Source organism: Oncorhynchus nerka, linkage group LG6 (genome assembly GCF_034236695.1).
Source record: "Oncorhynchus nerka isolate Pitt River linkage group LG6, Oner_Uvic_2.0, whole genome shotgun sequence".
In the NCBI taxonomy this organism is placed as follows: Eukaryota; Metazoa; Chordata; class Actinopteri; order Salmoniformes; family Salmonidae; genus Oncorhynchus; species Oncorhynchus nerka.
Window position 1 is genome coordinate 50,690,079 of NC_088401.1, and position 14,136 is coordinate 50,704,214.

General features: G+C 45.2%; 1 protein-coding gene across 1 annotated transcript in view; it reads left to right on the forward strand.

Annotated features, from left to right (window-relative positions):
- The window catches only part of LOC115130563 (dedicator of cytokinesis protein 2-like), a 181,136-nt gene extending 169,673 nt beyond the window's left edge, over positions 1-11,463 (forward strand). The window contains exons 41-51 of the mRNA XM_029661828.2: positions 2,329-2,410; positions 2,525-2,609; positions 2,799-2,885; positions 3,145-3,321; positions 3,439-3,522; positions 4,914-5,051; positions 5,345-5,472; positions 6,389-6,578; positions 10,061-10,169; positions 10,257-10,405; positions 10,661-11,463. Of these exons, the coding sequence (XP_029517688.2) occupies positions 2,329-2,410; positions 2,525-2,609; positions 2,799-2,885; positions 3,145-3,321; positions 3,439-3,522; positions 4,914-5,051; positions 5,345-5,472; positions 6,389-6,578; positions 10,061-10,169; positions 10,257-10,405; positions 10,661-10,732 (1,301 nt within the window). The 3' untranslated portion in view covers positions 10,733-11,463. The remainder of the gene's footprint in view (positions 1-2,328; positions 2,411-2,524; positions 2,610-2,798; positions 2,886-3,144; positions 3,322-3,438; positions 3,523-4,913; positions 5,052-5,344; positions 5,473-6,388; positions 6,579-10,060; positions 10,170-10,256; positions 10,406-10,660) is intronic.
- Positions 11,464-14,136: the final 2,673 nt, after the last annotated feature.

Below are 14,136 nucleotides of genomic sequence, written 5' to 3' on the forward strand. Positions count from 1 at the left end.
AAGAGACACTTAATCCCAGATTTTGGAACACACAGCCACTGCATTGAATAGCAGGCTAGTGATTGGATCTTTTGAGGTCTAATCAAATCAAAGTTTATTTGTCAGGTGCGCCGAATACAATGCAATGCTTACTTACAGGCTCTAACCAACAGTGCAATTTCTAAGTTAAAAAAAGGTATTAGGGGAACAATAGATAAGTAAAGAAATAAAAACAACAGTTAAAAAGACAGAGAAAAATAACAGTAGCGAAGCTATATACAGTAGAGAGGCTATAACAGTAGAGAGGCTATATACAGTAGTGAGGTTATATACAGTAGAGGCTATATACAGTAGTGAGGTTATATACAGTAGTGAGGTTATATACAGTAGAGAGGCTATATACAGTAGAGAGGCTATAACAGTAGAGAGGCTATAAACAGTAGAGAGGCTATAACAGTAGAGAGGCTATATACAGTAGAGAAGCTATAACAGTAGAGAGGCTATATACAGTAGTGAGGTTATATACAGTAGAGAGGCTATAACAGTAGAGAGGCTATATACAGTAGTGAGGTTATATACAGTAGAGAGGCTATATACAGTAGTGAGGTTATATACAGTAGTGAGGTTATATACAGTAGAGATGCTATATACAGTAGAGAGGCTATAACAGTAGAGAGGCTATATACAGTAGAGAAGCTATAACAGTAGAGAGGCTATATACAGTAGTGAGGTTATATACAGTAGAGAGGCTATATACAGTAGTGAGGTTATATACAGTAGTGAGGTTATATACAGTAGAGAGGCTATATACAGTAGAGAGGCTATAACAGTAGAGAGGCTATATACAGTAGAGAGGCTATATACAGTAGAGAGGCTATAACAGTAGAGAGGCTATATACAGTAGTGAGGTTATATACAGTAGAGAGGCTATATACAGTAGAGGCTATATACAGTAGAGAGGCTATAACAGTAGAGAGGCTATATACAGTAGAGAGGCTATATACAGTAGTGAGGTTATATACAGTAGAGAGGCTATATACAGTAGTGAGGTTATATACAGTAGTGAAGTTATATACAGTAGAGAGGCTATATACAGTAGAGAGGCTATAACAGTAGAGAGGCTATATACAGTAGTGAGGTTATATACAGTAGAGAGGCTATATACAGTAGTGAGGTTATATACAGTAGTGAGGTTATATACAGTAGAGAGGCTATATACAGTAGGAAGGCTATATACAGTAGAGAGGCTATATACAGTAGTGAGGTTATATACAGTAGAGAGGCTATATACAGTAGAGAGGCTATATACAGTAGTGAGGTTATATACAGTAGAGAGGCTATAACAGTAGAGAGGCTATATACAGTAGTGAGGTTATATACAGTAGTGAGGTTATATACAGTAGAGAGGTTATATACAGTAGAGAGGCTATATACAGTAGTGAGGTTATATACAGTAGTGAGGTTATATACAGTAGAGAGGCTATACAGTAGTGAGGTTATATACAGTAGATAGGCTATATACAGTAGAGAGGTTATATACAGTAGTGAGGTTATATACAGTAGAGAGGTTATATACAGTAGAGAGGCTATATACAGTAGTGAGGTTATATACAGTAGTGAGGTTATATACAGTAGAGAGGCTATACAGTAGTGAGGTTATATACAGTAGAGAGGCTATATACAGTAGAGAGGCTATATACAGTAGCGAGGCTATATACAGGCACCGGTTAGTCGGGCTGATTGAGGTAGTATTTACATGTAGGTATGGTTGAAATGACTATGCCTATATGATAAACAGAGAATAGCAGTAGTGTAAAAGCCTACCCTTAGACTTGGCGGTGACGTACTGTCAGATCAGTGAGCTAATCATGGCGCAACTAGAGAGCATTACCAACCCCTACGCTCCGTATTTTCTCGCTGGCTGCCCCACCATCACAGAAAGCACTGAGCTCGGCTGAAACACCTGCATTTTGGAGCTGTCTTACTCAAGAAAGCAAGAAAGAGACCATGTTTGTATGAGGCTTTATTAACTCAACGATTTACTTTTTTTTTTTACATTGTTTGCAAACTGATATGTGACACCTATTAATGTCAAAATAACATGCAAAACAGTTAAGCCTTTTTTATTAGTATTCTTTTTTGCTAAAAATGTGGGGCTCAATATAGGTGGGGCCCTGCCCTGAATGATGGGTCGCCACTACATACACACACATACACACACTCAGTCTTTAGTTCAGTGGGCTAACATTGTCCTAAGTCGCATGGACCACCATGGCTTTATAGTCACATAGTTCACTTCCTCTATGGTTGGGTTGTAGTCATGTTGCCTTCCTGACCTGGTTGCCTCAGACATCCAGTGTTTCACTGTTCAGCCTGTCCTGGAGATCCCATCTCGCTTGAAGAGCAAACCCGTCCCTGACCAGATCATCAAGTCAGTCCCTCTCTGCCCTCAACCTTTCACCTCTGTCTCACAAAGATGACTGTTTAAACCTCCTCTTTCTATCCCACTCTATGTGTCTTTACTGTGTGTGTGTGTGTGTTGTAGCTTCTACAAGTCCAACTACGTGCAGCGTTTCCACTACTCCAGACCAGTGAGGAAAGGCCCAGTGGATCCCAGCAATGAGTTTGTTGTAAGTGTCTGACCGGATCCCTGACTGTACTGAATAGAATGTATCGCAGGTCCAATACATGATCACATCAGGACTTTTTTCATTTTGTATCTATCTCTCCCATGGTCTCTCTCTCTCTTTCTCTCTGTATCTCCCTCTCTGTATCTCTCTTCCTTTCTGTCTGTCTCCTCCTCTCTTCCTCTTTTGTAGTCCATGTGGATTGAGCGCACCACGTTCACCACAGTGTATAAACTCCCTGGGATCCTGCGCTGGTTTGAGGCCACAGACATGAAACATGTAAGTGTGTCTGTTTGTCTCTCTCTCTCTTTTGGTGGACCAGTTTGCCTGTTTACCATTATCTATCTCTCACTGCCAGTGCTGGATCAAGGTGAGTGCTTTTCTCTGCAATGGGTAGCATAACTGTTGATGCTCCTGAAACTGTTTACTTTCTTATGCTCAGTTTTATTCGGCATAATCTTGTCTTTACTAATTTAGTTACAACACCCTGTTCGTTTCTCTCTCTCTCTCTCTCTCTCTCTCTCTCTCTCTCTCTCAGACCACCATCAGTCCTCTGGAGAATGCCATAGAGACCATGCAGAGCACCAATGACAAGATCCTCACCCTGATCAACCAATACCAGGCCGACGACGCCCTTCCCATCAACCCTCTCTCCATGCTGCTCAACGGCATTGTGGACCCCGCCGTCATGGGGGGCTTCGCCAAGTACGAGAAGGTCAGAGTTCATCCGTCCACCCACCCGCCCACCCACCTACCCGCACGTCTCAACCCCATCCCAGAACTGTGTCATCTGTAAAAGTACAGCGTATTTCTATCCCTCTCCTCTTTACAGGCTTTCTTCACTGAGGAGTACAACTTGCAACACCCAGAGGACAGAGATAAGCTGGAGGGTCTCAAAGACCTCATCGCATGGCAGGTACTGTATGCACACACACACACTCAGGCACGTGCGCCGACACACGTACAAGCATACGCACACACACACACTCAGGCACGTGCGCCGACACATGTACAAGCATACGCACACACACACACTCAGGCACGTGCAGCGACACATGTACAAGCATACGCACAAACACACACTCAGGCACGTGCGCCGACACACGTACAAGCATACGCACACACACACACTCAGGCACGTGCGCCGACACACGTACAAGCATACGCACACACACACACTCAGGCACGTGCATCGACACACGTACAAGCATACGCACAAACACACACTCAGGCACGTGCGCCGACACACGTACAAGCATACGCACACACACACACTCAGGCACGTGCGCCGACACACGTACAAGCATACGCACACACACACACTCAGGCACGTGCATCGACACATGTACAAGCATACGCACAAACACACACTCAGGCACGTGCATCGACACATGTACAAGCATACGCACACACACACACTCAGGCACGTGCATCGACACATGTACAAGCATACGCACACACACACACTCAGGCACGTGCGCCGACACATGTACAAGCATACGCACACACACACACTCAGGCACGTGCAGCGACACATGTACAAGCATACGCACAAACACACACTCAGGCACGTGCGCCGACACACGTACAAGCATACGCACACACACACACTCAGGCACATGCGCCGACACACGTACAAGCATACGCACACACACACACTCAGGCACGTGCATCGACACACGTACAAGCATACGCACACACACACACTCAGGCACGTGCATCGACACACGTACAAGCATACGCACACACACACACTCAGGCACGTGCATCGACACATGTACAAGCATACGCACAAACACACACTCAGGCACGTGCATCGACACATGTACAAGCATACGCACAAACACACACTCAGGCACGTGCATCGACACACGTACAAGCATACGCACAAACACACACTCAGGCACGTGCATCGACACACGTACAAGCATACGCACAAACACACACTCAGGCACGTGCGCCGACACACGTACAAGCATACGCACACACACACACTCAGGCACGTGCATCGACACATGTACAAGCATACGCACAAACACACACTCAGGCACGTGCGCCGACACACGTACAAGCATACGCACAAACACACACTCAGGCACGTGCATCGACACATGTACAAGCATACGCACAAACACACACTCAGGCACGTGCATCGACACATGTACAAGCATACGCACAAACACACACTCAGGCACGTGCAGCGACACATGTACAAGCATACGCACAAACACACACTCAGGCACGTGCAGCGACACATGTACAAGCATACGCACAAACACACTGTTTTATCATATACCTCTCTTGTAGATCCCGTTGCTGGGTGGGGGAATCTCTCTACATGGGAAGAGAGTGACAGACGACCTACGACCTTTCCATGAGCGCATGGAGGAGTGCTTCACGCATATGAGGAAGAAGGTGGAGAAGGAGTATGGAGTGAGGGAGCTGGTAAGAGAAAGAGTGAAATCGAAAGAGGAAAGGAGAGTGTTTATGTGAGGCCTGATAGGCTAGCTGGAAGGAGCTAGTATCTGTGGGCAGAGGAGAATTTCAATCTGAAAAACTATTTTGTGAAAAGAGCTTTAGGAATGACGCTAGCAATGCCAAAGCTTAACTCCTGTTTGTGAAAAGCATTATATTAACTCTCTTTTTAATCTCTCTCTTTCATCCAACTTCACCTTTAATCTTTTGTCTCATTTTTATCCATCCCTCTCTTTTCCCTCTTCGTCACACCTCGTTCTTAGCCGGATATGGATGAGAGGAAGTCAAGTCGTCCGCGCTCTGTCCTTCGGTCCTTCCGTCAGTCCGTCATCTCCATCTCTTCCCTCCAGGGGTCTGAGTGTGGGACCCCCACCAAACCTTATCCAGACAGGTAACACACACTCGCAAACACAAATACACACTCACAAACACAAATACACACTCACAAACACAAATACACACTCACAAACACAAATACACACTCACACACATTTGAAATACTTCATTTGAACCCACCAATCAAATTGACATGAAAAAAAAGGATCTGAACATTTCAAAGGTCCCTGTATGCGTGGCACTCAAGGGTACAGAAAGCACCTCCTTCTCCAAACAGCTAGGGTTCCCACCACAGTTGAAACAGAGCACTGCATAGCCAACTTCTTCGCCTTAGTTTTTGGCTGGCCCACAATCTGGAGTCCACGCACCGCAAGCATGTGTACGTGGCCGAGACTGGCAAAGTTCAGCTCCACAAGCTTGCACCTACACGCGAGGCTGTCAAAGCGCCACAAGGGGCTGTATGTAAGAAGCTTCTTGGCAAAGGCCCCCTCCATGTAGCTGTCAATTGAGGAGCCCACTACCAAAATGAGCACCTCCCCCTGGCCTCCCCCAATAACGACAACATCTGGCATATTTGGCACACAAGGAAACACATCATCATCAACATCAAACCAGCTTCCTCTTACACAAGAATGTTAATGGAGGTGTGCTGTTGGTGAGACTACCTGTCTCACCTTGCTGGCTATCAGCTCGACAAGGCGATTATGTCTAGCAATATACAATCCGTGTACGAACAGCAACCATTCACAATATGGGAAACAGACACACACACACACACACGCACGCACACACACATGCACACACGCACGCACACACACACACACACACACACACACACACACAGATGCAAACCCACACACATGGGTGCAAACATGCAACCATACTAGATTAACAAACACACACCTTTACCCCCTCTCTCCCTCTTCTTTCTCCCCCTTCTATACTTCTCCCCCACCTCCCTCCCTCCCCAGTGGTCTCCCTGACATGGCGGCCCCCCAGACCCCCACCTTGCAGCGCTCCAGTGGGAGTGTGAGCATGGTGGATGAGGGAGGGGCAGAGGGGGAGGTTAAACTCAGGAACTCCAAGAGGAGAAGGAAAAGGAGCAGCATGATCTTCATCCCAGAGGAGAGAGACAGGACCAACACTCTGGACAGCAAATGGGTGAGAGAGAGCGGGAGAGAGAGAGATAGACAGTGGGAGAGGGATAGAGAGAGACAGGACCAACACACTGGACAGCAAACGGGTGAGAGAGAGCAGTAGAGAGAGAGATAGACAGTGGGAGAGGGAGAGAGAGACAGGACCAACACACTGGACAGCAAACGGGTGAGAGAGAGCAGGAGAGAGAGAGATAGACAGTGAGAGAGGGAGAGAGAGAGACAGGACCAACACACTGGACAGCAAACGGGTGAGAGAGAGCAGGAGAGAGAGAGATAGACAGTGAGAGAGGGAGAGAGAGAGACAGGACCAACACACTGGACAGCAAACGGGTGAGAGAGAGCAGGAGAGAGAGAGATAGACAGTGAGAGAGGGAGAGAGAGAGAGAGACAGGACCAACACACTGGACAGCAAACGGGTGAGAGAGAGCAGGAGAGAGAGAGATAGACAGTGGGAGGGGGAGAGAGAGACAGGACCAACACACTGGACAGCAAACGGGTGAGAGAGAGCAGTAGAGAGAGATACAGTGAGAGAGGGAGAGAGAGACAGGACCAACACACTGGACAGCAAACGGGTGAGAGAGAGCAGTAGAGAGAGATAGACAGTGAGAGAGGGAGAGAGAGAGACAGGACCAACACTCTGGACAGTAAATGGGTGAGAGAGAGCAGTAGAGAGAGAGATAGACAGTGGGAGAGGGAGAGAGAGAGACAGGACCAACACACTGGACAGTAAATGGGTGAGAGAGAGCGGGAGAGAGAGAGATAGACAGTGGGAGAGAGAGAGACAGGACCAACACACTGGACAGCAAACGGGTGAGAGAGAGCAGGAGAGAGAGAGATAGACAGTGAGAGAGGGAGAGAGAGAGACAGGACCAACACACTGGACAGCAAATGGGTGAGAGAGAGCAGGAGAGAGAGAGATAGACAGTGGGAGGGGGAGAGAGAGACAGGACCAACACACTGGAAAGCAAACGGGTGAGAGAGAGCAGTAGAGAGAGATACAGTGAGAGAGTGAGAGAGAGACAGGACCAACACACTGGACAGCAAACGGGTGAGAGAGAGCAGTAGAGAGAGATAGACAGTGAGAGAGGGAGAGAGAGAGACAAGACCAACACACTGGACAGCAAACGGGTGAGAGAGAGCAGTAGAGAGAGAGATAGACAGTGGGAGAGGGAGAGAGAGAGAAACAGGGGGAAAGGGGAGAGAGAGAGAGAGAGAGAGAGAGAGAGAGAGAGAGATATGGAGATATACACTACCAGTCAACAGTTTTAGAACACCTACTCATTCAAGGGTTTTTCTTTATTTGGATTATTTTCTACATTATAGAATAATAGTGAAGACATCAACACTATGAAATAACACATTTGGAATCATGTAGTAACCAAAAAAATGTTAAACAAATCCAAATATATTTTCTATTTGAGATTCTGCAAAGTAGCCATCCTTTGCCTTGATGACAGCTTTCCACACTCTTGGCATTCTCTGAACCAGCTTAACCTGGAACGCTTTTCCAACACTCTTGAAGTAGTTCCCACATATGCTGAGCACTTGTTGGCTGCTTTTCCTTCACTCTGCGGTCCAACTCATCCCAAACCATCTCAATGTGGTTGAGGTCGGGGGATTGTGGAGGCCAGGTCATCTGATGCAGTACTTCATCACTCTCATTCTTGGTAAAATATCCCTTACACAGCCTGGAGGTGTGTTGGGTCATTGTCCTGTTGAAAAACAAATGACAGTCCAATTAAGCCCAAACCAGATGGGGTGGCGTATGGCTGCAGAATGCTGTGCTAGCCATGATGGTTAAGTGTGCCTTGAATTCTAAATAAATCACAGACTGTGTCACCAGCAAAGCACCCCCACACCATAACACCTCCTCCTCCATGCTTTACGGTGGGAAATACACATGCGGAGATCATTTATTCACCCACACTCACATAATTAGTTAAATGAAGTCCACCTGTGTGCAATCTAAGTGTCACATGAGCTCAGTATATATACACCTGTCCTGAAAGGCCCCCGAGTCTGCAACACAACTAAGCAAGGGGCACCACCAAGCAAGTGGCACCATGAAGACCAGGGACTTCTCCAAACAGGTCAGGGACAAAGTTATTGAGAAGTACAGATCAGGGTTGGGTTCTAAAAAAATATCAGAAACTTTGAACATCTATGGAGCACCATTAAATCCATTATTTTAAAAAATGGAAAGAATATGGCACCACAACAAATCTGCCAACAGAGGGCCGCCCACCAAAACTCACAGACCAGGCAAGAAGGGCATTAATCAAAGAGGCAACAAAGAGACCACAGCTGAGATTGGAGTATCTGTCCATAGGACCACTTTAAGCCCTCCACTGAGCTGGGATTTACTGAAGAGTAACCAGACAAAATCCATTGCTTAAAGAAAAAAATAAGCAAACTCGTTTGGTGTTTGCCAAAAGGCATGTGGGAGACTCCCCAAACATTTGGAAGAGGGTACTCTGGTCAGATTAGACTAAAATTGAGCTTTTTGGCCATCAACACCTTTCATCACCCCGAGAATCCCATCCCCACAGTGAAGCATGGTGATGGCAGCATCATGCTGTGGAGATGTTTTTCATCGGCAGGGATTTGGAAACGGGTCAGAATTGAAGGAATGATGGATGGCGCTAGGTACAGGGAAATTCTTGTTTCAGTCTTCCAGAGATTTGAGACTAGGACGGAGGTTCACCTTCCAGCAGGACAATGACTCTAAGCATACTGCTAAAGAAACACTAAAACAGAAAAACTGGCCTTCTTTATACTTTTACAACATTAACAATGTCTACACTGTATTTCTGATCCATTTGGTGTTATTTTAAATGACCAAATATTTTATTTTATTTCAAAAACAAGGACATTGGGTTCGAGCCCAGGCTCTGTCGCAGCCGGCCGCGACCGGGAGGCCCATGGGGTAGCGCACAATTGGCCCAGCTTCGTCCAGGTTAGGGAGGGTTTGGCCGGCAGGGATATCCTTGTCTCATTGCGCACTGGCGACTCCTGTGGCGGGCCCGGCGCAGTGCACCAGGTCGCCAGGTGCACGGTGTTTCCTCCGACACATTGGTGCGGCTGGCTTCCGGGTTGGATGTGCATTGTGCATTGTGTCAAGCAGTGCGGCTTTGTTGGGTTATGTTTCGGAGGACGCATGGCTCTCGACCTTCGCCTCTCCCGAGCCCGTACGGAAGTTGCAGCGATGAGACAAGACTGTAACTACGACCAATTGGATACCACGAAATTGGGGAGAAAAAAAGTGGTATAATATTTTTTTCAAAATGTAAAAAACAAGGACGTTTCTAAGTGACCCCAAACTTTTGAACGGTAGTGTGTATACAAAAACAGATAGGTGCAATGTTTTACAGGGTCAGCCACTGTTTCATTGAAATCATTTCAAACCATGGAGGAAAAAAGAGGAAGAGTATTTGGACATGCCTGTGGTGTATACCAGTGTCAGTGAGACTCTCTGTCTCCCTCTAGCTTTCCAAGAAGCAGGAGTTCCGCAGTGACACCAACCTGTCTGAACCTGGCTCTCAAGACAATGTCTTTCTCACCAACGCCAACTCCAGATCTCTGCCTGCTATTACAGGTATAACACAACACACACACACACACACACACACACACACACACACACACACACACACTTCCTCACACACCCTCTCCCTGCCCACAGGCCAGTCTCTGTCTGTGGCCAATGGTAGTGAGGAGGCGGAGTCATCCCGGTTCAGAAGGGACAGTAAGAGTATGTCTGTGTGTCTTCCTGGAGACCGCACTGCTGACAGACGCTCCAAAGGGGTCATCAACCTGCTGTTCGGGACCAAGGTACACACACGCACGCACACACACACACACGCACGCACACACACACACGCACACATGCACGGATGCACACACACACGCACACACACACACGCACGCACACACGCACGGATGCACACGCACGCACATACACACACACGCACGCACCGATCCACACACACACACATACACATACACACACACACACACACTCAACAACAACTAGGTATATTGTGTGTTCTATCTAAAGGGATGTATGTTTATCTTTTGTTCCAACAGAGCAACAAGTCTGAGCAACAGAGTAACAAGTCGTCTACTGATCCAAGCAACAGGAAAGCCAGTCAATTCTAACAGCCATCCATCAGACATGATGTACCCTCAGTGCCTTTTAACCTGCTCTGCTTTGAATTCCAGTTACCACCAGGGGCTATTGCCTTGCTGAAAACTCCTCTTTGGAAAGAGCTATCTGATCTTTTCTTTTTTTATCAGGTTTTAAAGACTTGTTTGCGCTCACACAGGCACATAGGCACACACACACACACCCACAATGAGAGAGAGGTGGAGAGAGAGAGACTGACAGATTCTCTGAAGAAATTCATGCTTTTTAAACTTCTGCTCTCATATATTTTATAATCATTTCAATAGAGAACATTTGTATTAACTGTCCTTCTTAAAGTAATGGTGTTGGCAAGAATTCAATTTAATTCACTTGATGAAATAATGAGTAAAACGATATCTGAGTCAATGAATCCCCGGTGTTTGACAGAGTTGTTTATTCAAATGTTATTGACAATGTAGCCCTTTCCTGCATTCAATGATCGAAAGCCTCTTTGGTCTCATGAGTAGGATGTTATTCGTATTTTTCATAATGTCACAATAAAGATTTTTTTTTTTGAATGAAACGACGAAAATACGGTGTTTGACTGTCAAAACAGTTTCGCTTTATATCAGTCTTCTGTGATGCATGTAAAGTGTAATATCGGGATGCAAACTCTACATGTGACAGAGTACAACTCTATATCTGACATGGTACTCGTGTCTTCTTTTTTATTAAACCCATAACCATTTGTGTGAGGTGTAAACATCTGTTTCAAATGAGATTTGTTTAAGACTATCCACATTCACTCTGTGTGACCCTGATTCAGCCCACTGCAGTGAAAGGTTCATGGGACTTTAAGAACATAAGGTAATTACTCATTGAGGTTACGGATGATGTCCCAAAGCACTTTCATTGAGAGCCAATGGCCATGAGATCATGCCTTTAGTTCAGTCAGCATTAAAAACACAAACTGAATGCATTACTGAATGCGTTACAATATTACAGAACGGTATATTTGTTGAATAAATCAGTAGGACTGTCGTGTACTGTAAATGACAACCATAACCGAGATCAAATCCATAACTATTTAATTCCTTGTAGAAATATAGAGACAGACCATGGCGTGTTTGTTTGTTCAGTGTAAACATTAGCCCATTCGTTACTTTAATTTAAAGCATCACACCGGAATGAACTAGATTAAAAAAACATTTGTTAGGCTACAGATTAACTTGATAACAAATCCTCAACTCTTTTTTAAAATTCAGTTCTATAAACTGAAATATGTTTGTGGTAGTTTGATTCAGCCACATTTGTCCAAACTTGTTTATCTGCCTATTATATTTCTCTAAATCTTTGTATTCACTGCATTTTTACTTACATGATAGTTTCATGTCATCAATTCTCCAGTAGACTACAGCCACAGTTTGTTCCGCTTGAAAGATGACTTTCTACATAACATAGCCTATCAGTTCCCTCTGTAACCTGAAGAGGGCAGTGTTGTACTGTGACATCAGAGAGTTTTTTCCTATCTGTGGCGACTCAAGAAATAATTTGCAGCACAACATTTCCTTTCAGGTTTAATCCAGGCCTCAATAAATAAATATAATAAGGCTGATGATGAATTTCTCTGTCTGCCTCTCTCTTCTCTCTCTCGATTATCTTTCTTGCTCCCTCTCTGTCTCTGTCTTTCTCTCTCACACACACGCAAGCACACACACACACACATGCAAGCACATACACACACACACACACACATAACCACTCTCTCGCCCTCTTCCCACCCCATTCTTCTCTCCCCTCTCTCTCCCCACCTCCCTCTCTTTCTCACTCTGAGAAACGAGGAGAATCAGAGCACTACTGAGCTGATGTGTGAGGAGCAGGAGAGCTGCTGGGTCATTCCACAAATTAGGTGCCTTTTGAGAAGTGAAACAAACAAAAAATATTACAAAAAAAAAAGTTTTATTTCACCTAATTTGAACAATTTGTCTTAAAGAGCACATGCTAAATGTAATTTTAAAAACACGTTTTCCCATCTACGTAATACTCAAAAGTAATTATTTGTCTTGAGAGGGCCATAAACAATAACTAGTAATTCTGCATACTCCAAGAAAGTTTACAATCACACATTTCTAGTAAAAAGAATGATAAATTGCTATGGTGTAGTCACTTTTGAGGACTAAAGTACACAGTACAAGTAGGCAAAGCGTCAATACAGGACTAAGATAGAATCCTATTATACCAGCTCTGACGCTTGTCTGATTTTTTTATTTATTTTATTTTTATTTCACCTTTATTTAACCAGGTAGGCTAGTTGAGAACAGGTTCTCATTTGCAACTGCGACCTGGCCAAGATAAAGCATAGCAGTGTGAACAGACAACACAGAGTTACACATGGAGTAAACAATTAACAAGTCAATAACACAGTAGAGAAAAAAAGGGGAGTCTATATACAATGTGTGCAAAAGGCATGAGGAGGTAGGCGAATAATTACAATATTGCAGATTAACACTGGAGTGATAAATGATCAGATGATCATGTACAGGTAGAGATATTGGTGTGCAAAAGAGCAGAAAAGTAAATAAATAAAAACTGGGGATGAGGTAGGTGAAAATGGGTGGGCTATTTACCAATAGATTATGTACAGCTGCAGCGATCGGTTAGCTGCTGAGATAGCTGATGTTTAAAGTTGGTGAGGGAGATAAAATTCTCCAACTTCAGTGATTTTTGCAATTCGTTCCAGTCACAGGCAGCAGCGTACTGGAACGAAAGGCGGCCGAATGAGGTGTTGGCTTTAGGGATGATCAATGAGATACACCTGCTGGAGCGCGTGCTACGGATGGGTGTTGCCATCGTGACCAGTGAGCTGAGATAAGGCGGAGCTTTGCCTAGCATGGCCTTGTAGATGACCTGGAGCCAGTGGGTCTGGCGACGAATATGTAGCGAGGGCCAGCCGACTAGAGCATACAAGTCGCAGTGGTGGGTAGTATAAGGTGCTTTAGTGACAAAACGGATGGCACTGTGATAAACTGCATCCAGTTTGCTGAGAAGAGTGTTGGAAGCAATTTTGTAGATGACATCGCCGAAGTCGAGGATCGGTAGGATAGTCAGTTTTACTAGGGTAAGCTTGGCAGCGTGAGTGAAGGAGGCTTTGTTGCGGAATAGAAAGCCGAATCTTGATTTGATTTTCGATTGGAGATGTTTGATATGGGTCTGGAAGGAGAGTTTGCAGTCTAGCCAGACACCTAGGTACTTATAGGTGTCCACATATTCAAGGTCGGAACCATCCAGTGTGGTGATGCTAGTCGGGCATGCGGGTGCAGGCAGCGATCGGTTGAAAAGCATGCATTTGGTTTTACTAGCGTTTAAGAGCAGTTGGAGGCCACGGAAGGAGTGTTGTATGGCATTGAAGCTCGATTGGAGGTTAGATAGCACAGTG